Here is a 24,013-nt window from a genome sequence, read left to right on the forward strand (position 1 = left end):
CCAACCATACTAATCAAAACTTTCCAGTCATATCCAACAATACAAACCATAGATTTTCATAATATTTAACAACAAGAACAGTAACATGTAACCCAACAATATCCACTAGTAGTTCACAAACCAAGACTAACAATTTCTATATACATGAGATAAATTAACATGATAAGAATCAGCACGAAAGAATTCCATTAGCACTGAATAACGCACGCACCCACCTCTTGGTGCTACTTACACTGATACACTCCTAAATCTTGCGTTGATTCAACACCTCAGCATCAATAGACAAACAAAAATAATTAAAACAAAATTCCAGCCATCGAAATCCATTATGAGGTATCTTGCAACGTCCATTATCGCAAAATCGACTTCGTTTAGGTGTGGGTAACTCAGACCTAACTCGAATGGATGTGGGTTGCGTATATCAACTTTCTAATGGTTATGGGTAGATGCCGAAAGCCAAAAAAAAACTGCTGCTGTCAGAGCTATTGCATCAAAGAAAAAACTCACTGATTGATACCGACGACGCTGTGTGCAGCAAGGACCTACGCCCGCGATTGCCGACCACCAGGGGAGATCAAACCCGATGCGAGGGGGGTTGCGCCTCTGGAAAACGCCCCGAAAACCCGCACCTAAGCAGTGCCGCTGTCGCCGCTTGCTGCGGCCCGAAGCCGCCCCGCCTGCTGCCGTTCTCCGGAGGTGGTGCGCCGCTACGTCGAGGGTCGCCGGTCGTCGAGTATATGTCGGGGAGAAATGGGCAGCTGATTTCGATGGGAAGAAAGGAGATACGGGAAGAAAAGAAATCAGGGCGGGGGGGGGGGGGGGGGCACTGGTGGTTGACGAAAAGGAAAAGAAACTAGGGGCTAGGGTTTCCCTTAATTTTCTCTTTTGTTTAAAAAAAATGCCTACTTACACAATTATTTTTGTTAAAACAAAACAAGGCCCATGAACCAAAAGATTAGGAATCCTAGTCCCAACATCCCTAAACTTAATTATCTCCAATAATAGAAGTAAGCAATTGGCCCAACGACCCAAGACAATTGCCCAAAGAAAACAAACTCTTTGTTAAACAATAATTAAATACGTACATACAAGCCAATAACTCACAATAAATACAGTAGTAGCTCGAAATAAAATGAAATAGAGCAATTAAATTAGATTAAAATAATTTCAAAGAAAAGAACCCCGAGACTCGAGGGTAATCTAACCTGAGTAACGCGGGGCGTAACAGACTTCCCCCCTTCAAAAACTTTCGTCGTCAAAAGTTCGTTGATCGAACAACTCAGGATAGCGGGCTCTGATCTTGTCTTCCATTTCACAGGTAGCTTCTTCCACTCGGTGATTCCTCCACAGGACCTTCACCAAGTCAATCGCACAATTCCTCAACACATTGGCCTTTTTTGTTAAGATCTCAATGGGTACCTCTCTATAGCACAAGCTTTCATCGAACTGCAGTGGTTCGGAATCCAAGGCATGAGAAGGGTCATGGACGTACTTCCTCGACATGGACACATGGAACACGTTATGGACTGCATCCAACGACGGGACAAGGCCAACCTGTAAGCGACTGAGCCAATGCGTTCCAAGATCTCAAAAAGACCAATAAACACCACCGCAGCAAGCTCCAAATCATGGGTGGGCTAGTTAAGCTCGTGTACCTTTAACTGTTGCGAGGCATAGGCAATGACTTTCCCATGCTACATCAGAACGCAACCGAAACGTCTCCGTGAAGCGTGACTGTACACCACTAAACCTCCCATCCCATCAGGTACCGTTAGCACCGGGGCTGTGACTAATCGCTCCTTTAGTTCTTGGAAACTTTTCTCGCATACGTCGCTCGAAGCGAAAGTGGCATTCTTACGGCTCAACTGAGTTAAAGGCACCGCTAAACGGGAAAAATCTTGGACGAACCTTCTATAATAGCCAGCTAGTTCGAGAAAACTACGAATTTCGGTCACTGTTCGAGGCCTTGGCCAACCACTGACCACCTCTACTTTGGTTGGGCCACGACAATACCCTCCCTAGTGACTATGTGGCCAAGGAAGGCCACCTTATCTAACAAAAACTCGCATTTCGAGAACTTCGCATACAGATTATTCCCCCTCAAGGCGATAAGGACCTCTCGCAGATGCCCTTCGTGCTGTTCTGCTGTCTTGGAGTAAATCAAAATGTCGTCGATAAACACAATCACAAATAGGTCCAAGAATTCCTTAAAACCCCGATTCATAAGATCCATGAATGCCACAGGGGCATTAGTGAGTCCAAAAGACATTACAGTAAACTCAAAATGCCCATACCTGGTCCTGAAGGCTGTCCTTGGTATGTCGGCGTCCTTAATTCTCAACTGGTGGTACCCCGATCATAGGTCTATCTTCGAGAACCCCTTTGCTCCTTTTAGTTGGTCAAAGAGGTCATTGATGCGAGGAAAGGGGTACCTATTCTTTGTCGTCACCTTGTTCAACTCTCGGTAGTCAACACAAAGTCGCATAGATCCATCTTTCTTTTTCACAAAAAGCACTGGAGCATCCCAACGAGACACACTCGGGCGAATCAAGTTCTTGTCTAAAAGCTCTTTTAGCTGTGCCTTAAGCTCCTTAAGTTCCGATGGAGCCATACGGTACGGTGCCTTCGAAATGGGGGCTATCCCGTGTAATAAGTCGATGCAAAGGTCCAGTTCACGGACAGGGGGTAGCCCCGGGAGGTCTTCAGGGAACACGTCCGGGAACTCCTTGAACTCCTTTAAACGTAAATTTCTGACCAGAAGGTAGTTGGAAGGAGACTTCCCTTTTCGAGCAATTTTTGTTGGCTTAGTTGGTAGCTAGACAATCCATGCCTAATATGACGTCAAAATCCCACATGTCCAGTTGGATCAATCTTTCCTCCAGGGTCTGATTGTCGAAGGATAATTCGCCTGCTCTCACCATTTGACTAGCAATCATAATTGACCCTGATGGCGTAGAAACTGACAACAAAAAACCTAACGGGTCTAGTTCGAGGTTTGCTTGACTAACAAACACAGTGGAAATAAAAGTGTGACTTGACCCCGAGTCAAACAATACATAAGCAGGCACATTATGGACTAAGACCCTACCTGAAAGATAATACAAAGACAAAGACATAAACCCGGCACGCGTTACCCAAGAACCCATAGTGAGAAAGAAATACCCTGTGACAACGGCTTCGACATTCGCCGCTTCCTTGCGGGTAAGTGTGAAGACACGAGCCTTCTGGTTACCTCTCTGCGTCGAAACTGTTGAGGCGGCCTTTTGACCTAGCCTCTATGTATTCGCGACCGACATGGGACACTCCCTTGAAAAATGCCCTTTTCTCCCGTACCTCAAACAGACCTTAATTTCCGTCCAACACTGCTCCACATGTCTTCTCTGACAGGAGGGGCACTAGCAACATGCCCTGCTGCTAAGCCTGGCGCTGGGGTGCTCTAAATGGCTGGTCGGCATGATTTGGAGGGACTTTCCTTTTCGCACCTGAAGATGAATCGACTTCTAGTAGAGGTTGGGCTTTATTAGAGACATCCTTATTCATAATTAAGGCCCCTAACTGCTTCCGCGTAGGTGGCGGGTCGCTGAAGACCACTCGTCCTCTGATCCCCTTGCGCAAGCCTTTAACAAACCTCTTGATCTTCACTACCTCGGTGTGAATTAATTCCAAAGCAAAACGGGATAGTTCCGTAAACTTCCTTTCATATTGTGCTACCGTCAAGGTTCCTTGGGTGAGATGGAGGAATTCTGCCTCCTTCGTATCTTTCATAGTCTCTGGGTAATAGTTGTCGTACAACAAGTCCTTGAACCTTGCCCACGGAACCGGTACATTAGCATGGTCTTCTGCCACTGCTATTGAGTCCCACCAATTCAGGGCCTCGCCCCTCACATAAAAACCGCACCCTTCACCTTCAACTGGTCCTCGCAACCTAGATACGCGTAAAGGGATTCCAACTCTCTGACCCACTCTTCTGCTGTTGTCGCTTTCTCGCTGCCTCCGTCAAAGGTAGGGGGTTCGTAACGCTTGAAATCCTTGATGAATTGGGCCTCGCCATGAGGAGCATGAAAATGTCAGGGTGGCTGAGCTTGTACACCGCCAACCCCAGCTGTGTTATTGATCAGCGCCTGCAACGCCTCCGCAAGCAACGCCACCTGAGGGTACATGTAACGCCCCGAGTCCCTCAGGTTAGTTAGTCTTGAATCAGGAGATTTTTCATTTAATTTTTAAATTAAACTTTAATTAAATTTATATATATCGGGCTCCGTGTGGTTGGTTTTATCTTAAGTTGGGATGGGTTTCCTTTTCTTTTGGACTTGGTTGGGTTGGGCTTTTTGGGTTGGTTTGGTTTTAAAACAAAGGAAAAGAAAATTAATAAAAAGAAAAAAAAGAAAACACACTAGGTTTCCATCTCTTTCTTCCTCCCCTTGCCCTAGCCGCCAACCCCCTTCTCTTCTTCTCTTCCTCCGGCAACCGACGACATCGCCGACGCACAACCGTCCACTACAACCTTCCGCCGCCGCTCCTCGTCGTGGTCTGCTGCCCGTTCCGCCGCCCGATCTTCACCTCTCTTTCTTTTAGTCGATCTGCGGTGTTGTTGCCAAGCCGCCACCCCCGTGTCTTCTTCTCCGGCGAACGGCCCAGCGTTCTCCACGAACTCCGGCGATCTGCCAGCACCGATTTCCTGCAGCATTCCTCGCGGCGGCGCACGACGAACGGATCAGATCCACGGCAGCCTCGACAACCTGCTGCTACGACCTCATCCTCCGGCGACGTGCGAAACCCCGGCGGCCGTCTCCGACGAACAGCAACTCCGACGGCCACGAACGGCGACGATCCCTCAGCATCGAGCAAAAGCAGCCACTCGAGTAACAAAACCAGCGGCGGGATTCGTGCATTACAGCAGCGTTTTTAGGACGTTTGGCGGTTACCCACATCCGTTCGAAGCCCGATTTAGGCTACCCACACCTTGGCGAGCTAGATCTAAGTTACCCACACCTATACGAAGTCAATTTTGTGTGCCTAGGTGTGAGATCAACGTAGAACTTAGGGGCGCGGTTGTGTGTAAGTAGACAAGGGGCGTGTGCGTGCGTTAATGTGTGCTAGTTGGTCTCTAATGTGTTGTTTCGTGATGTTTAATATTGATTTTGATACGCTATTATGCTAGGTAACTCTAGTTTGTGTTAATCTGTATACTTGGTGTAATGTTGAATATTCGTCGGTGATAATGGTGGAATTTTGCGTTGCTAAACTGCTGAAAATTGTTGTGGGATGATGTATGTTTACCAAGGATGCACGTTAAAATAGAATTATTGTGATTATGCTTTCTTATGATGTGGGCATGCTTGTATAGTTTATATAAATGTTCATTGATGATGTGAGCGTGCTGGTTGAGCATATATAAATGTTTCTTTATGTTGCGAGTGTTCTGGTTTGAGTCATATTATTTTCTTATGAGATGTGGGTGTAATAGAAGCATATTTTCGAACCCTGTTCGCAGGCTAGGGGTTGATATGGAGTTGGTTATGATAAGGAACGTTGGATTCTTGGGGAAAGTGAATGGGTGAGTGTCAGGGCCTAGAGTATAATTGGTCGGGGGCTGATACGTCACTAATTGAGTATCGAGGCCTCGGGTAAAAATGGTTGAGGGTCGATGCGAGGAGTCTTTTTGGAAGGAAAACTATTGGGGCCTTGGGTAAAAATGGTCAAGGGCCTATAGATGGTGAAGTCATCGGGGCCTTGGGAAAAACGGTCGAGGGTCGGTGCAGTAGTGTCGGGGCTCTAGGTAAAAATGGTCAGGGGCCGACCCTACTCGAAAGAGTTAGCTGTGGAAGGCTAGGATAGCTGTGATAAGCGTAGAGGTGCTTGAGATGTTAGGGAGACTCGAGGTTGGTAACTAATTTGTTCATGGTTGTGGTTGTCGCCGAATCTGATAGAGTGTGTCTATGTTTGATTGCATAATGTGATGAAGAGCATGATTATGAATGTTTCATGATTTTGTGTGAGCATGATGTTTGCGTGTTGTTGGTGAGGGCTACTTACGGAGTATATTTTATATACTCACCCCCCCTCTACAATTATTGTTTTAGGTGAAGGATTCGTTGGCGACCATGGTGATGAGACGGAGGAGACATGACGAGCGATGACCATAGGCTGCGTAGTTACTTTTGCTTAGCTTAGGTTTAGATGGTTAAGACCTTATGGTTTGGTCAATAAACTATTTGTTCTTATTTGAATAATTGGGAGGTTCCCACTCGTTGTCTACTTTATTTCGGAATAGGTGTTTATTCTAGTTTTCTTCCATTCATTGAGTTTGCCTAGTTGGAATAATAAAGTTGCTTCATGAGGTTGTCCACGGACGATGTTTGATTTATATTCTATAGAGTTGATTCATTGGTAAATTGATGAGAATTGAAGCTTTATTTTATATAATTATTTCACAGGGAGTTGTCATCTCATGTTTGGTGTTAAGTTTAGACAGGTGGGTAGTTAACGTGACCTAGAAGTGTGTGGGAAGTTCTGGGGCGTTACAGTACACATGGGGAACTGTCGAGGGAACTGGGGGATTCAGCTGCCCTTGAGTCTCCGCTGAAGTAATTGAAGGAACTACCCCTGCATGAACACCAGCCGGAGGGGGCGGTGGGTCCGCCGCATTCTCACTTCCGAAGGCTGGGTCGACGTCTGCACGCAACCTCATACTACGACGGGGTGGCATTGTCTGGATGAAAGAGCATAACATCATCAAGCAAAACGTTAGCACGTTACTCTACGCATAGTCTCAAAGGAGTGTGGCAGTCGAAACTTCCACATAAGTGGAAAGTCAAGTACACACTAACTAGTACACTCACTGAACACCCTAGGCCTAAATAAGCAAGGCTATAACCATAACTGATGAGGAAAGAATTAAACACAAAAGCAATTCATTATGGGGACATATAAGTTCATAAACAACAATCATTAGGCGTACCTGGTCGATGACAAGAAGGCCGACCGGGACCACTACTCCTACACACCCTAGTTACTAGGTCAGTCTACAGGAACGTGTCGGCTCTAATATCAACTGCAACGCCCCCGAATTTCACTATGAAGAACGGGATAACGACACCATATTACCTATTCACCCCTTCCCATTAAAGGTAACATAAAGTGTAATGTCTCCGAAATTTCGACATGAAATATTGAGGCAATGCTATTACCCCCCTGTTCATCCCTTCTTCAACACAAAGACATGAAACAATTATTTTAAGAAGAACTAGTGGTTCATACCATAACCAATTCCTAAAAATTTCATGTCTGCCTCTGTGGCTAGAAATCCAAATAAAAAAAAAAACAATCATTTGGTCCAGTAACTCAAAGTACATCAGAGACTAGAATAATAATAATAACCGCAAAACAACAGTTCGCACAAGAATAATCAATAGAAAAAAAAAATGTTTCGTGAGTCAACCCAATGTCTGGTACAAACCTAACAATAAGTTTCTAACGCTTCTAGAAATGAAACTGCAATTTCAGCTATCCTAAACAAAAACGTAGCTAGTGATCCCTCCTCAGTCAAGCCTCCTCCACATCATCACCACGGTCGAGGGCCCTGTTTACACCTGAAACAATTAAGGTAGAGGGGGTGCGTATATAAAATACTCCGTAAGTAGCCCTCCCTAACTAATCACCAAACAGCATGCTCGTAATCATAGCGACATCGAACCCAATAACTAGGAAATCAAACATCAAGAGATAATAACAGTAAATTAACATTTTGACCCAAACATCCCAACGCTAGGACCCTCGTGGCTTCGATCACACGGCTCACTAGCCTCTAACTTCCTTGAGCTACTACTCGCTCTACACCCTGAGTTAGTACTCCAAGTCTAACTCTTTGAGGAGTATCGACCCTTGACATTAATCCCCAAGGTACCGACCTCCCTCTACAGAAGCTTGGCGTTCGACCTTGCCATTATCCCCAAGGCCTTGAACTGTTGCTCATATCCACTACTCTATGTTAGTCTTCTAAGTCTAACTCTTCAAGTCGTATGGGCTCTTGACATTTATCCCTAAGACCCCGACACTCCTCCACAGAAACTTGGTGTTCGACCTTGCCATTTATCCTCAAGCCCTTGAACTGTATATCGGTCCGTGACATTTATCCCCAAGGTCCCGATGACTACTCGGCGTATTAGTCCTTGACCACCACCACGTCTAGACCCAATACTCATCATCAACTAGACTCATCATGCCGACTCTCGGCCTTTTGTATCCGGAGCCCCGGCACTCATCTCTACCAAGACTGGTTTGTCGACCGCCGGCCTTTTACTCCCGAAGCCTCGACATCCAATAGTGACGTAACCGCCTCAACCATTGCCCACGAGGCCACGAAACCTGTACATCCACTTTTCGTTACACGATAGGTCACACATTTGCAACATAGTCCTTCGCCAAGACTTTATCACATAATCCCCAATTCACCCACTACAAGGGCTTTGAATAACCAAACGACTAGTCTGTATTTTCGCTTTAGACAAACCACAGAATAACAAACGACTAGTCCGTCCCACCACTCTTGACAACTCCAACTAATCCCTCCAAGACAATCTATAAGTCATTCACACTTTCAATCACAACACAATTTTCCAGCATGATCTTCATCGTACAAAGCAAAAGCAATAACCCAACAACTTCCAACTAAATAACATAAAACTAAATAACATAAAATTAACACATGTGTTTCATCTCAAACATGCTTTCAAAACTTTCCAGTCATATCCAACAATAAAAACCATACATTTTTATAATGTTTAACAACAAGAACAGTAACATGTAACCCAACAATATCCACTAGTAGTTCACAAACGTAGACTAACAATATCTATATACATAAGATAAATTAAGTTAATAAGAATCAGCACGAAACCATTCCATTAGCACTCAATAACGCACGCACCCACCCCTTGGTGCTACTTACACTGCTACGCTCCTAAATCTTGCATTGATTCAACACCTCAGCATCAATAGACAAACAAAAATAATTAAAACAAAATTCCAGCCATCGAAATCCATTATGAGGGATCTTGCAACATCCATTATCGCAAAATCGACTTCGTTTAGGTGCGGGTATCTCAGACCTAACTCGAATGGATGTGGGTTGCGTATATCGAGCTTCTAATGGTTACTGGTAGACGTCGAAAGACAAAAAAGACTGCAGCTATTAGAGCTATTGCATAAAAAAAACTCACCAATCGATACCCACGACGCTGTGTGCAGCAAGGACCCGTGCCCGTGATTGCCGACCACCAGGGGAGATCAAACCTGATCGCGAGGGGGGCTGCACCGCCGGAAAACGCCTCGAAAACCCGCACCAAGCAGTGCCGCCGCTTGAAAATTGATAAATTCCAAAAAAGTGTAAAACTTGCCTAAAAGTGAATTTTAAAAATGATAACTAAAGGAATTAAATCAAAAATAAAATCCAAAACAAATTCCACCAAAATAATCCAAAATCAAAGGAAATTTATTCCTTAAATGGGTGGAGGGGGCGACAAAGCAAGGGCTAGGCGGTCAATGGCACGTGCGGAGGCAGGGCTGGCACGGTGGGCACATGCATGGGTGGCGGGTAGGGGCGCTAGGCGTTAGTAGGCGCGCTGGGGGCGTGCTGACGCTGGGCACTGGGCGGTATAGATGTTGAGGGGCGTACGGTGCGTGCGGGTGTAGGCGCAGGTGGCATGCGGGGCACGTGGGTGCTTGCACGTGGGGCACGCGAGCAGGCATGGCTGCAAGCATGGGCGCTAGGTGGATAAGAGGTGCACAGGTGCTGGGGCAGTCGTTGGCACACGGGCGTGTGCGACAGGCAGGGGCGCACAAGGGTGTTGAACAGGCGCTGACGTGCGTGTGCAGGCGACAGGGGCTGGCGTGCAAGCGCGAGCGACAGGCATAGGCGAGCAGGCATGCAGTAGTGGCACGCGCGCAGCGGGGCGTGCACCTCATGCGTCTGGTTGGGCGTGCAAGGGCACGAATGCGTGCGGAGGGCGTCTCCATGCGAGGATTGCATGCATTTGTTGCGTTTGAGTGCAGCTGCGGGTTTTTAGTGGAGTAACCTGCAATTAATGTAACATAGGGGTGAAACGGTTCCAAGGACTTGGTTCCATGCGATGATGCTCTCCTTTTTGTTTGACTCGGTTCTAAGGACTTGAGGCCAATTATGATCACATCACAATATGTAACATAGGGGTGAAACGGTAATTTGACTCATCTGTGGTTACGTACACTCATGAAGGATTGACTTGCCACTAATGGTTGATATCCATGGACACAGAAATATTCTATAATGAGAAGAGTGCAGCTGTGAGTTTTTAGTGGAGTAACCTGCAATTAATGTATGTTGATTAAGGTGGTTAATGAGTTTAACCAAATAATCTCGTAACATTGGAGCTTTTGATCTATATATTCAATAGGTTCCCTTGCTAGCTCATAAACGGTAAATAAGAACATTAAGTCTTGGAATGAATTTTAATTTTCAAATTTAATTAAAAGTAATTTGGGTTAATAGTGTATGACACAGTTTAATATAATGTATGATGTTACATTGTAAAACTATATATTATGAGAGAATAATATGAATTGGATTCATATTAAAACTATAGGTTAAAGTTTCATGTAAATTGCTTCATATTAAATACTATAGATTACGAGGGAAATTTATATTTGAATATGATTCAAATACCTATTTTTATCTAATTAAATATGATTTAATTAAATTATGTTTATTTATTTAATTAATTAATTAATTATTAATTAAATTAAAATAGTGTTAATTTAATTAATTATTTAATTATTTTATTAATTTAAATATAATTAAATATATATTATTCATTTTGTTTATTATGTTAATTAATTAACACAATAACAAAATTGGCCACTCCCCAACAATTTTGCTAGGAAGTGGTGAGGTGGAGAATGGGAGGTAATTTCTCCCCTCATTTATTCATAACAAAGTTCTTATTTGTGTTTTTGGTTGGTTGGCGTTTCCATTGTAAAAACTAGAAGCTCTCTCTCTCATGCTATCGAGTTTTCCTGTTTATTTCCTTTCCAATAATCAAGATCTCACTATTCAAGTTCTTAATCCTAGAATAATATCAAGGTAACTTCGTGGTGGTGTCTAACCTTCGGTTCGTGAAGGATTCTTCGTGTTGTCACGAAGTTCGTGCTAGAGGAAGAAAATTTGTTCACGGTCTACAACAATAAGTTTTCTTCCTCCCAAGATGTTTAACTTCTGATTTAAAATAGAAACGGTTTTGTTTTAAAATCGGTAGTGTATAGCTTCTAAACCGAGTCGAATCACAAGCGTTCAACCGCTTCTGTTGGGGATTTGATCCCTGCAAGGATAACTTTGCAAGCCTAGATCGCCAAACACATTACCTCATGTAGTTGAATTCAAGCCCCTGCCCTTTTCCTCACCGTTTAGTTAAGAAGAACCAAGAGACTCGAATCAAAATATTTCTAGATATTCTTCAACAGTTGGGTGTTAAAGTTCCATTAGTTGAGGCTATAGACAGTAGATGCCTAATTATACTAAATTTTTTAAGAAATATATTGTAACTAGGAAATATAAACTAGGAAGGAGAGTATAAAACAACAACTCTTTACCTAGTGCAGTAGTATGGTTTCAAGAGTAGTAGTATGGTTTCAAGAGTAATATATATTGAAGCGGAATGATCCTAGCAATTTTTGCAATTCTTTGTTTAATATGAGGTAAAGATGCAGCGAGAGTGCTATGTGATTTAAGAGCTAGCATAAACCTCATTCCTTTGTCAATTTTTAAACGATTAGAGGTAGGTGATACTATGCCAACTAGTGTCACTCTTTTGCGAGCGGATAAATCAAATGTTAAACTAGAGGGAAATTTTGAAGATGTTTTATTTAAGATAGATAAATTTATTTTTATCACCGACTTTATTATTCTTCACTACGAAGCTGATAGAGAGGTCTTTATCATTCTTGGACCACATATTCCTAGCTACTGGGAAACCTTAATTGATGTGAAAAATGATGAGCTTACCTATTGGAATTTATGCCTTCAAGCTTAAGGGATTGAATCCTACGGAAAGCGCCTGAATGCGTTGCTTGATTTTTTCGATTGAATTAAATCACACATATAACTAAAAACAGAGGACAAATGGTTACCTTTGAAAAACATTTTCTTTACAGTAGACCACCACAAGGACTTCCTTGCTATGCTCTATACAAGAACCGGTTTGTGAGAGAAGAATAGAGTTCTTCCAAAATGCATAAATCCCGTCCATAATGCGTTTCTTTTGCATTTAAAGAAAAGTGATGAGTAGGGAGCAAGTTAACTAACCACCCCACCATATTCCCACTTCCTTGCATAATTTAATTAAACTAAATAATAAACATAATTTAACTAATTAATTGTGTTTTTGTTTTAATTAAATATCATATATTTAATTCAAACTTTATTCAAATGCACATCTCTCTCGTAACATTTTGTTTTTATGTAAATCTCATTCACATTAATTTTAACCTATAGTTTTAATATGATCCAATTCATATTAAGTTTTATTTGAATCTTATTCAAATAGTTCTCTCATAACAATATAGTATTAATTTCGAATTCTTATTCAAAATTAATTATATAACGTATCATTATATACATAATAGTGGATACCATATATATATTCCCTTATTAAATTTAAACATTTCAAATTCTTTTAAATTCTTTATCTTCATTTTACTAGTTGTGAGCTAGCAAAGGGACCTAATGGACCTACAGATTAAAAGGTCTAATGATACGACATTAATTAATTAAACTCATTAATTAAATTAATCCACATTCATTAACTTGTGGGTCACTCCACTAAAGACCCACAGCTGCACTCTTTGCAATCTATAATATTTTGTGTCCATGGATATGACCATAATAAATAAGTCAACCCTTCATGAGTCGTCAGTAACTATAGTTGGGTCAAATTATCGTTATGCCCCTCCCCTGTAGTTACTTCTTGCTCCTTAAGTACCATTAATCCTCTAATAAACAATCATTTATGGTTCTACTATTAAACAAAGTCCTTCTCAAGCCATGAGAGGGTGAGGCCTCTTGTTCAAGACCCGGAGTCAGCACTTAACAGAATAAATCATCTACTTCCCTAAAGTCGAGAAGGAGTAAATTTCATCTCTCGAAGTTATGTTTCCAGCTCCCTACTCGGACTCATCCCAAAAATACTATGCATATTGAGTCGGCCTCTTGGGCCTGTCTCACCCATGCAAATCAAAGGACAATTCCTCATAGACAGGAGTCCATAACTCACCTAGGATTGAGATCGACTTACATGGTCATCCAGTGAAATGTTAATCTGATTAGTTAATGGTATTATAACTAAAGATTAATAATTGTGGTCCGATCTTATACAAACTCGTTGTATATGATACCCCATTCGCATGTCTTCACATGAACGACTTGGATCAAGTCATTTGTAACTTTTACAAAGTGGGACGTATCCAAAGTGTCACGAGGATGAGGTACCCAACCTTATCCATATACTATAGACAATTTAGGTTATTACTGGAACATGATCCAACTGTATATCCACTATATACCGTGTATATCAATTATATATTGTTCTAGTTACATTAAATAACATTGGATCTTAATTTATTAGATTTGGGTCAATGCAATTCTAAAACTTCAAAACGTTATTGAATAAATAATTTGTTTTACATTTACAAACCACAAGGGCATAAAACCCAGCAAAAGCTTTGTAATTAGTAAATATTTTATTATTTATAATAAAATAATTATTTCATTAGTTTGATTATATGCAATATTTATTAAACATTTTTTTTTAAAAAATCCAATGTTATAAATGTAATCTTGAACAGTGACTGGGCGTTTATGCTGAACGCACGCGCTAAGCGTGGTAGCAATTATATAGATGCAAGCGCACACCTGTCAGAGTAATATAAAATGGACGGAGTATCCAAGTATCGATCCTCAAGGACTTCTAAACAATTTCCAAACTCTAAAGTTTTAAAGAATAGTGAATGTTGGAATGAGTGATTCTTGTAAAATGGGAAGTGGTCACAAATAATGGTTTGGATTTGGGATTTGGACTTATAATAATAAAACCTAGCCCGAATTACTTCAAGTTAGCCATCAAAGAATCAAGGACATGCTAAGGACAATATGCATTTTACTTTAGAAACCAACGACTACGCTTCTCACTTGACTTATGTCTAAGCAAGTTCAAAGTCCTAAGACATTCCCTAATATGTCTATTATGAGAGATATCTTAGTTTTAGGATGGAAATAGTCGCAACCTCGGGTTAAGGTCCTATGTCTAGGCTACTTAAGCGGAACCCTTATGTCTAAGGCGCTCCTCTCCTCGGTTTAACCACTCAACAATGCAAATAAGCAACCTTTTCAGTATTGACTTGTTAAGACTTACAGTGGCCTTCTCTAAATCCTAACTTTTTGGGAAAACATGTTGAGCAATGAATGGAAAGCAAAAACACTTCTTCTTAGCAACCCTTTTTAGACATAAAAGGCTAACTATCCATAACCAGGCTAGAGACGGGAATTTAGAAAGACATATTGAAGAAAATACAGCAAGTAAAATGGTTGAATGTGGAATGCATGTGTGAAAAACAAAAGTTAACTAACGGAGAGTTTTTATCGGGATTGAGAGCTTCGCCCTTCTCTTTCAAGCAAGGGGGAGTGTCACGTGCTCTTTCCTCCAAAAACACAACTCTCTTAACTAAAAATAAAGTAAAGGAAAAGAGAGAATAAGCAAAGTGCTAGATTTTTATATATTTGAATAAGTAGAAAATAACTAAGTACAAATGGAAACAAAACAAAGCTCAATAAAAGAATGTAAAGTACTCGGGATTTAAAAACCAAAAGCAACTAATGAAAGCAACTCAAAAGTACTTAGAAAGCAACAAAGAAACACTAAAAATGATCAAGAGAAGGAAGCAAGGCTTGATGATTTTGGTGGAGAAGTTGCTGGAATTTATAGCTGTGCAGAATTGGTTAGGTAGGTCTTAAAACGATGGTGAATCACCCATTTCCAACTCTTTTGACTGACCAAATCGTGCTCAAACTGATAGTGGAACACTTCTTCTACACGTATGCATCGGTTGGAACCACCAAAACGCATTGGAAGACGCGTTTCATTAAGGGCAAAGTTGGAAGAAAACCAGTTTTTCTGCAGGCTTCCCAGGCGCCTGGCGCCTCCCATGAAGCTTTTTTCGTCTTTTTGCTTCTTTTGATTAATTTGCACTCCCAAATGGTCCTAAAATGTCATAAATACAATATAAGCCAACCACAAACCATAATATATGAATTTTGCATGAATTGGAACTCAAACGATCGAGAAAAATCCGAAACAAAGCTGAAACATTGTAAAAACAGCATCTAAAACCTTCTTTTTACGCATGTAAACAAGCGTAATCACACCCCCAAACTTAACTTTTTGCTTGTCCTCAAGCCAAACTTAGCAACTTTAATCAGCTTTCTAACACATGGACAAGGAAAAGCAAAAGCAACCGAGATGTTCAATCATAAATTGTCTCAAGGAAAAGATGTCAGAGCCTACCATTCTATTGCCTTTGTAAACTTAGTCACTATAAACCAAGTTTGAAATGATAAAAACTTTCTCTTTCAAAATCCTTTTTCCTTTCAAAAACAAAAAAACGTTTTCAAATACCCCTAAGGAATCTGCACACTCCCTTTTTACACTAAGACTTTTACATCTGAAAGACCGGCTACTAGCCCCTGAGGTTTTCACACACTAACATCGGTTTCAACCACAGCTACTCGTAGAAAGACTCTGAACTAACAGCTAGGTCATAAAACGACGACAATGAGAAACACGAAGTCACTTATCACCATCTTTACTGTTATTTTCAAAGTCAACACCCAACCTAAAACTAAATGGGTGTCTACAGTAGGACTCGGGAATCATAAATACATTTTCTTTAACTCTCATTGTTTTTACCGCTCTTTTCTTTCTAACACAAGTCTTTTCCCCACTCTTATTTTCTCTCAACAAGACTCTTTTTACTCTTTTGCAACTTTTTTTTTTCTTTCTTTCTTTCGTTTTTTTTTTTTTTTTTTTTTTTTAGCTAAGTGCTTTTTCAACATTTTCTTTCTTTCCAACTGACTCTTTTTCAAAAGAAAATAGCATGATTTTTTAAATATAAATAACACCTTATCTTTCTGAAACAACGACTGACACAACGACTGTCCCCCCAAAACTTAAGAGAGACAGTGTCCTCACTGGGAAAAGACTTTTGCATCGGATGAAAAAGGCTTAACAGTAAAAAGGACAAGGACTTCCTATATAGGGGCAAAGAAAAAGCTTAAAGTCTGTAAAGATCAAAAAGACATAAAAGAAAATGAGTTTATCACATAAACAAAGGAAATAGCTCAAAGCTTAGTCTTGCATAGAACAGAAAACTCAACAATCTCTTATAATCATCATCGACATGAAATCACATGCACAGCACAGATGCTTCAAAATAGGCATGTGAAAAGCTAAACTAAGGTTAAGTGAAGGCATACTTTAAGTGATCAGAAGATAAACAATACTAATTTATTCATGCTTCAACTGAGCTCGAAACATAATCAATACAAAAAAACATGCGTAGTAATGCTAGAATATGCAAACTACGTCATTAACCAAAAGAAGAAAACACAAAAAAATAGCAAAGAAGAAACCTCCCCTTCATGAAGTCGGAGGTTGTGGACTAGGATCAGTGTCAATACTGGGAGATGGATGACCAAGGATAGCAGCTAGCGCTGGAGGCCATGAAGGTAAAACCGCAAAATCCAATGAAGCCCTTAAGTTGTAGATATGTTGCACGACTTCTCGAACCTGATCTCGCAGCTGTTGGTTCTCCTCTCGAAGACGACGGATCTCCGATGTAGGAGACATCCCAGTACCTTCCCTTCTTTGTAACGCATGGGCGATAATACGCCGAATATTCTTCTCTTCCACAATTGGGGCATCTCTCTTAATTTGATCCTCAGGGAGCTGTACACCTTGTCGCAAGCATAAAGAAGTGACCAAACGTGGGTGATAAAGCTTACCACGTGTTCGGTGGGCACACTCATGGATACTAGTATTGATCAATTCTCCATAATTCACATCTATGCCCTTTAGCATGGCATAAACCAGCAGTGCCCTATCCTGAGTGACATGCTCATCATGCTCCGTTTGCAGAATTCTGTTTTTGACTATGTATAACCATCCTGCAGCAGTTAGGGAAACATCCTCGGGTTTTAGTCGTACCTTGCCATGAGTAGTCAAATCCCAAGTGGCAGAGGGCTTCCCAACACATTCTAAAGCCTCATCAAGCTGTGCTAGAGTCGGAGTCACTAACATCTTATTGCCCACAGCATCTCTGATATTCTTAATGTTAAAGGTGTAGTTGATCTGAGTGGCATCAAACCGTATTTCCTTCCCGCGCACTATGGCTATATGTGACTGGCGATGGACAGCAGCATAGAACTCTCTGACTAACTCCAAAGCCTCACATTGTATGGGCTGAATGAGTGGTCTCCACTCTTTGTCTCCAGCGGTCTCCCTCCAATCATCAGGCACATCTCCTAGAGTGAGATCGAATCCCAATTCTGTCATAATCTTACGGGATTTCATTAATGAAGTTCGAGTGGCTAAATTTGCCGCGTTCCATTTCGTCTCGACCTCCTCTCCCTCAGACAAGTCTAGTTCAATTGTATCAACTGGCCCAGGTGCCACTACCTTCTTCTTAGCTTCAGCTGCTTTAGCTTTCGCAGCTCTCGTTTTAGGTTCATTCATGGGCACTGTCGGCTTCTTAGCCTGAACTGCACGACGTTTTGAACTCTTTCTCTCCCGCCTCTTGTATTGGAACATTTCCCTTATCGTCTGCGTGTCCTCAAGATCTTCTTCGCTGGTAGGTTCTTGAGTACTATTCTCTCCAACCTTGGATCTACCTGTATCACACCCAAGCGGGTTAACTGTATTAGAAGGAATAGTGTGAGCATCCCTTACCCCTGGTAGAGTGGCCATCGGTGTGACATACTCATCCGTTGCCAACGGAGTAGATCTAGTTGCCCCAGTAGGCAACTCTTGGTGACTACAAAATGCTCCTTCTGTAGGTGTATCCAATGGGGAAGGTTCCTGAGTATCTGTTCTCACCACTTCGTTCTCGGTATCCTCTGTTTCCGGCATATTTGAACAATGTCCTCGTGAAACCAGTAGAAAATCATCATTACCATCTTCCGGTGTAATAATCAATGGAGATGAATAAAACTGTTCCTCGTCCCTGTTCTCCATAGATGAATCCTTAGGCGTCAGACGCCTACTACTCCCATCTTCCTCAATTTCTGGGTCTATCATCACCTCCTTGCCCTTCCTCTTTTGCCCTATCGAAACCCCGGGCTCTAGCCTATGGCTATGGCTCTTCTCTTGCTCTCCTTCATGCTCATCTCCTGCATCCATTGGCATATTGGTTGGGGTTGGCATCCTAGGAGGCTCTAAGGGTTTTAGTTGTCCCATGTTGAAGGTACTCGATATGTTAGGGTTCAATTGGGGTGCTTGAGGTCCTCTTTCTAGGAATGGAAGTTGAGGTGGTGGGGAAACTCTAGGTGAAATCATCCCATAATTATGTGGAGGTACCCAATGACCCATTCCATAATAAGGTGGAAGGCTAGGAAATAGAGTAGATGGGTTTGGCATTCCATAAGGATGAACACTAGCTGAAATTTGCATTTGAGACAAGGGAAAATGATAGGAAGGAACCGGGTTAAACATAAACTGTTGGTACATACCCGGATTGATCATTGGAGGAAGTTGTTGAGGATTTTCAGCCCTAAACTCACTGTTTTGAGGTATATTAAAGGTGGGTAGTTGCTGAAAATTAACACAACCATGTGGGCTCATTATAGGATGTTGTGTAGGAGCTTGGGATGGAGGACATTCAAATGTTTGAAGCGGGTTTCCTCCCCTAGCAGCAGCTAGCCTAGAATCTGAACCCATGTGGTGTTGGAAGTTCTCCAATGGTGGAAAAGGAATGCTTGTGGCATTTGGAGCTTGAGTAGAAGAGGTAGGAAGTGAAGTATGTTGAGAAGAAGAAGCCATAGATGTAAGCAAATGCTGGAAATTCCTTCTTCTTTTTGGTAGCTGAAAATCGAAAACAAGGGTGATGAAGGGAGTGGGTTTTGCCGAAAAAAACAAGGGGAAGAAGAGAGTTGTGTGGGTTTTGGTGGAGTTGTAAAGCTTAGGCAATGAGTCTATTTAAAGCTTTCCCCAAACTAAATCCTAAATGGAAAGGGATTGACATTTAAGTTCAACTAAGTTTCCTAAACCTAAAAGGAAAAGAAAACAAATTTGAATACAAAATAGGATTAGGGAAACAAAATTTGAGTTTGAAGAGAAGTTCTTAAAGCTAAATCATAGAGGATTAATGTTTGACCCAAAATAAAGCCCATGCTATCGAAAATTAAAACCCAAACCGTGAAGGAAAACGAAATTCGAACTGCTGGAAAACAGGGCAGGCGCCAGGCGCCTGCGTAATTCTTTTTTTTTTTTCAACATTTTTTTTTCTTTCTTTTTTTTCAACGTTTTCAAAAACATTCTCTTAATAAGAAAAACTTTATAATGAAACAAAGAGAAAATACAAGATACAAAGACTTCCTTCCTTTACTTTTGTTCTTTCAAAAACGGATAAGAAGGAAAAAACATTTTTCGCAAAAATTTATTGACCTGAAAGTTGAATAGAGGTTTTTCCTCTATCCACTGGTTCTCCAAAATACGGCTTAAGTCTCTGCCCATTTACTTTAAAAACATTTCCCTTAGAGTCAACTAGATCCACTGCCCCATATGGGTAGACTTTAAAAATTTGAAAGGGACCAAACCATCTAGACTTAAGTTTTTCAGGGAAAAGTTTCAACCTAGAGTTGAATAACAGAACCAGATCACCTTCTTGAAGACTGTTCGGCCGAAGACGCCTATCATGCCACTGTTTAGTTTTTTCCTTAAACAACTTAGCATTCTCATAAGAAAAGTGCCTGTGTTCTTCTAATTCCAACAATTGTAACTTCCTCGCTTCACCTGCAGCCAACAAATCAAAATTTAATTTCTTAGTAGCCCAAAATGCTTTATATTCTAGCTCAAGAGGCAAATGACATGCTTTTCCAAAAACTAGCCTATAGGGGGACATGCCGAGGGGAGTCTTAAATGCTGTCCTATATGCCCAAAGTGAATCATCAAGCTTAAAAGACCAATCCCTACGGTTAAGATTTACAGTTTTTTCTAAAATGTTTTTTATCTCGCTATTAGATATTTCGGCTAACCCATTCGACTGAGGATGATATACTGTTGCAACCCTATGACGCACATTGTATTTAGTCAGCAACTTTTGCATAGACCTATTCACAAAATGAGCCCCCCCATCGCTTATCAGACAACGCGGGGTTCCATAACGCGTAAAAATGTGCTTTTGCAGAAAACGAATGACAACTTTGGAATCATTGGTAGCAGTTGCAATGGCTTCTATCCATTTCGAAACATAATCTACTGCTAACAATATATAAAGCTTACCATTAGAAGATGGAAATGGACCCATAAAATCTATACCCCACACATCAAATATTTCAATCTCCAGGATCGGGGTTTGAGGCATTTCGTGGCGTTTAGATATATTACCTGTCCGTTGGCATTTGTCACAAACCTGGGCAAACTTATGTGCATCTTTGAACAGAGTGGGCCAAAAGAACCCACTTTGCAAAACTTTGGCTGCGGTTTTGTGTCCTGCAAAATGTCCTCCATATGGAGACATATGACAAGCGTCTAATATCGCCTCGTGCTCTTCTTCTGCGACACACCTGCGTAAGATATTGTCAGGTCCTAGCTTATATAAAAAAGGCTCATCCCAACGATAACATCGAACTTCATTTAGAAATTTCTTTACCTGTTGCTTGTTGAACTCATAAGGAACTATTCGACTTACCAAATAATTTGCTATATCGGCATACCACGGAACTGAATCAACTCGCAAGAGTTGCTCGTCAATAAACTGTTCACGTATAACAGTTCCATCATCACAGAGCGGGGATTCCAATCTAGACAGGTGATCAGCAACTTGGTTTTCAGTACCCTTCCTGTCCCTAACTTCAATATCAAACTCTTGAAGTAACAAAATCCACCGTATCAAACGTGGTTTAGCATCTTTTTTAGCAAATAAATATTTTAAAGCAGAATGGTCAGTAAAAACAATGACTTTTGTGCCTATCAAGTAAGACCTAAACTTATCAAAGGCGAACACAACTGCTAACAGTTCCTTTTCAGTAGTAGTGTAATTGAGTTGTGCACCGGTCAGAGTCTTACTAGCATAATACACAGGATGCAAGATCTTGTTTTTACGTTGTCCTAACATAGCTCCTATTGCATAATCACTAGCATCACACATGAGCTCAAAAGGTAAATCCCAATTAGGTTCGATAATTATAGGAGCTGAACTTAGAGCAACTTTCAACATTTCAAATGATTTTAAACAGTCATCATCAAAAACAAATGGTCTATCATGTTCTAACAATTGACACAAGCGTTTAGAAATTTTAGCAAAGTCTTTTATAAAGCGGCGGTAAAATCCCCCATGCCCTAAAAAACTTCTAATCCCTTTGACATTTGTAGGAGGAGGTAGCTTTGAAATGATGTCTATCTTAGCGTGGTCTACCTCTATTCCTTGCTTGGAAATTTTGTGACCCAAAACAATACCCTCTTGTACCATGAAATGACACTTCTCCCAATTTAGGACTAGGTTTGTTTGTTCACATCTCTCCAATACTCTCTCCAAATTAACTAAACAAGCGTCGAAAGAATTTTCAAAAACAGAAAAGTCATCCATAAAAACTTCTAGAATATTTTCTACCATGTCAGAGAAGATGGCCATCATACACCTCTGAAAAGTCGCGGGTGCATTGCATAGTCCAAAGGGCATTCGCCTAAAAGCGAACGTACCATACGGACACGTAAATGTTGTCTTCTCTTGGTCTTCTGGAGCAATAGTAATTTGATTATAACTCGAATATCCATCTAAAAAACAATAGAAATCCTTACCTGCCAGACGGTCGAGCATCTGGTCAATAAACGGGAGAGGAAAATGGTCTTTCTTTGTTACCTTGTTGAGTTTGCGATAATCAATGCAAACTCTCCACCCGCTCACAGTTCGGGTTGAGATGAGCTCATTCTCCTCGTTGGCCACCACGGTTATACCCCATTTCTTTGGTACACACTGTACTGGGCTTACCCAGCTGCTGTCGGATATTGGGTATATAACACCGGCGTCAAGCCATTTAAGAATTTCTTTCCTTACAACCTCTTTCATCTTCGGGTTCAACCGCCTTTGACTCTCAATAGAGTTCTTAGCATCTTCTTCTAATAGAATTTTGTGCATGCAAAAGGCTGGGCTTATCCCTCGGATATCTGCTATCGTCCATCCAATGGCCTTTTTGTGCTTCTCCAAAATCTGCAATAAAGAATATTCATTAGTAGGTGATAAATTGGAAGCTATAATAACTGGTAAAGTGTCGTTATCCCCTAGATACGCATATTTCAAATGCGACGGCAATGGCTTCTGCTCCAACGTGGGTGGTTCCACTATGGACGGAAGTAACGACTTGCATTCTTCTTTTTGTATTTTTTCAATAGGATTAGCCATATCTTCTGGTCCTTCTGCTATCTTATCAAGCTCTTCTTCAATCTCTGTAACTAATAAGTCATAAAACTCATCAAACATAATAGGATTCAAGCTATTTATAGCAGAGCACTCTCCAAAGTCTCCTGGTAATTTCATGGCGTCTAGAACGTTAAATTTAACTTCTTCATTGTTTACCCTCATTGTAATTTCTCCCTTCCTCACATTAAAAACTGTATCCCCAGTGGCTAGAAATGGTCTTCCCAAAATAATGGGAACGTCTAAGTCTGCCTCGCAATCTAGAATGATAAAGTCCGCAGGGAAAATGAATTTGTCCACCTGGACTAAAACATCTTCTATCTTTCCCTCAGGTCTTATGATAGATCTATCTGCTAGTTGGAGGGTAACCGTAGTAGGTCTAGCTTCTCCTATGCCTAAAGATTTGAAAACTGATAATGGCATAAGATTAATGCTAGCGCCTAGATCACATAATGCCCTACCTAAGTTTTTTCCTCCTATGGAACATGGAATGGTAAAACTGCCAGGATCATTACATTTCATGGGTAGCGGGCTGCCTACAGCTTCACTACTACATTTTGTCATGGCTACCAGTTCATGCTCTCCTATTTTTTTCTTCCTAAAAACTATATCTTTCAAAAACTTAGCATAATTCGGCATCTGTTCTAGAGCATCTACTAATGGTATATTTATATGCAGTTGTTTTAAAATATCTAAAAATTTTCTAAACTGGGAATCATTATTTTTCTTAACTAATCTTTGTGGAAACGGGGGAGTAGGGGTAAAAGAAGGCTGTACCTGTGGAGGAACACTCGGGGTGTCCTCATTACCTTTTCTAATATTCTCTTTTTCTGGTGTTGTTGGATTTTCTGGTATCTTTACAATTGGTTCAGTGGACGGAATCTGTACATCTGTTGTTGGCATTGTTGGTCCATCATATGCCAGTCCACTCCTGAGGGTGACAGCTTTGCACTGTTCTTTCCCTTCTCGTTTTGGTAATTCAGTATGGCCTGGAAAAGAACCTTGTGGTCTATTCTTCAATTCATTGGCGAGCTGTCCCAATTGGGTCTCGAAATTCCTCATTGATGCCGCTTGGGATTGTATCACTGCGTCGGTTCGGGCCATGTACTCCTTCATCATATTCTCAAGATTTGAGTTGTTATTTTGAACTGGTGGAGTCTGTGTTCTCTGATTGTACTGCTGTTGCGGTGGTGGGATGTATTGCTGTGTAGGTGGAACATAGGGCTGCTTGTTCTGTTGGCTCTGCCCTTGATTAAAACCGCTCGAACCTCTTTGTCCTCCCCATGAGAAATTAGGGTGG

At 41.2% G+C, this 24,013-nt stretch overlaps 1 protein-coding gene across 1 annotated transcript; it reads right to left on the reverse strand.

Annotated features, from left to right (window-relative positions):
- Positions 1-2,356: 2,356 nt before the first annotated feature.
- LOC148210337 (uncharacterized) lies at positions 2,357-22,833 on the reverse strand. Its single transcript, XM_088126295.1, has 9 exons — positions 21,826-22,833; positions 20,839-21,726; positions 20,261-20,709; positions 6,831-6,882; positions 6,605-6,712; positions 4,505-4,833; positions 3,483-3,925; positions 2,919-3,088; positions 2,357-2,815 (listed from the first exon to the last, which is right to left on the reverse strand). The coding sequence occupies exons 1-9, from the start codon at positions 22,831-22,833 to the stop codon at positions 2,357-2,359; spliced, it is 3,906 nt and encodes a 1,301-aa protein (XP_087982421.1).
- Positions 22,834-24,013: the final 1,180 nt, after the last annotated feature.

This window comes from Momordica charantia (assembly GCF_013281855.1).
Source record: "Momordica charantia cultivar OHB3-1 chromosome 7 unlocalized genomic scaffold, Mcharantia_2.0 BLBB01000007.1, whole genome shotgun sequence".
Lineage (NCBI taxonomy): Eukaryota > Viridiplantae > Streptophyta > Magnoliopsida > Cucurbitales > Cucurbitaceae > Momordica > Momordica charantia.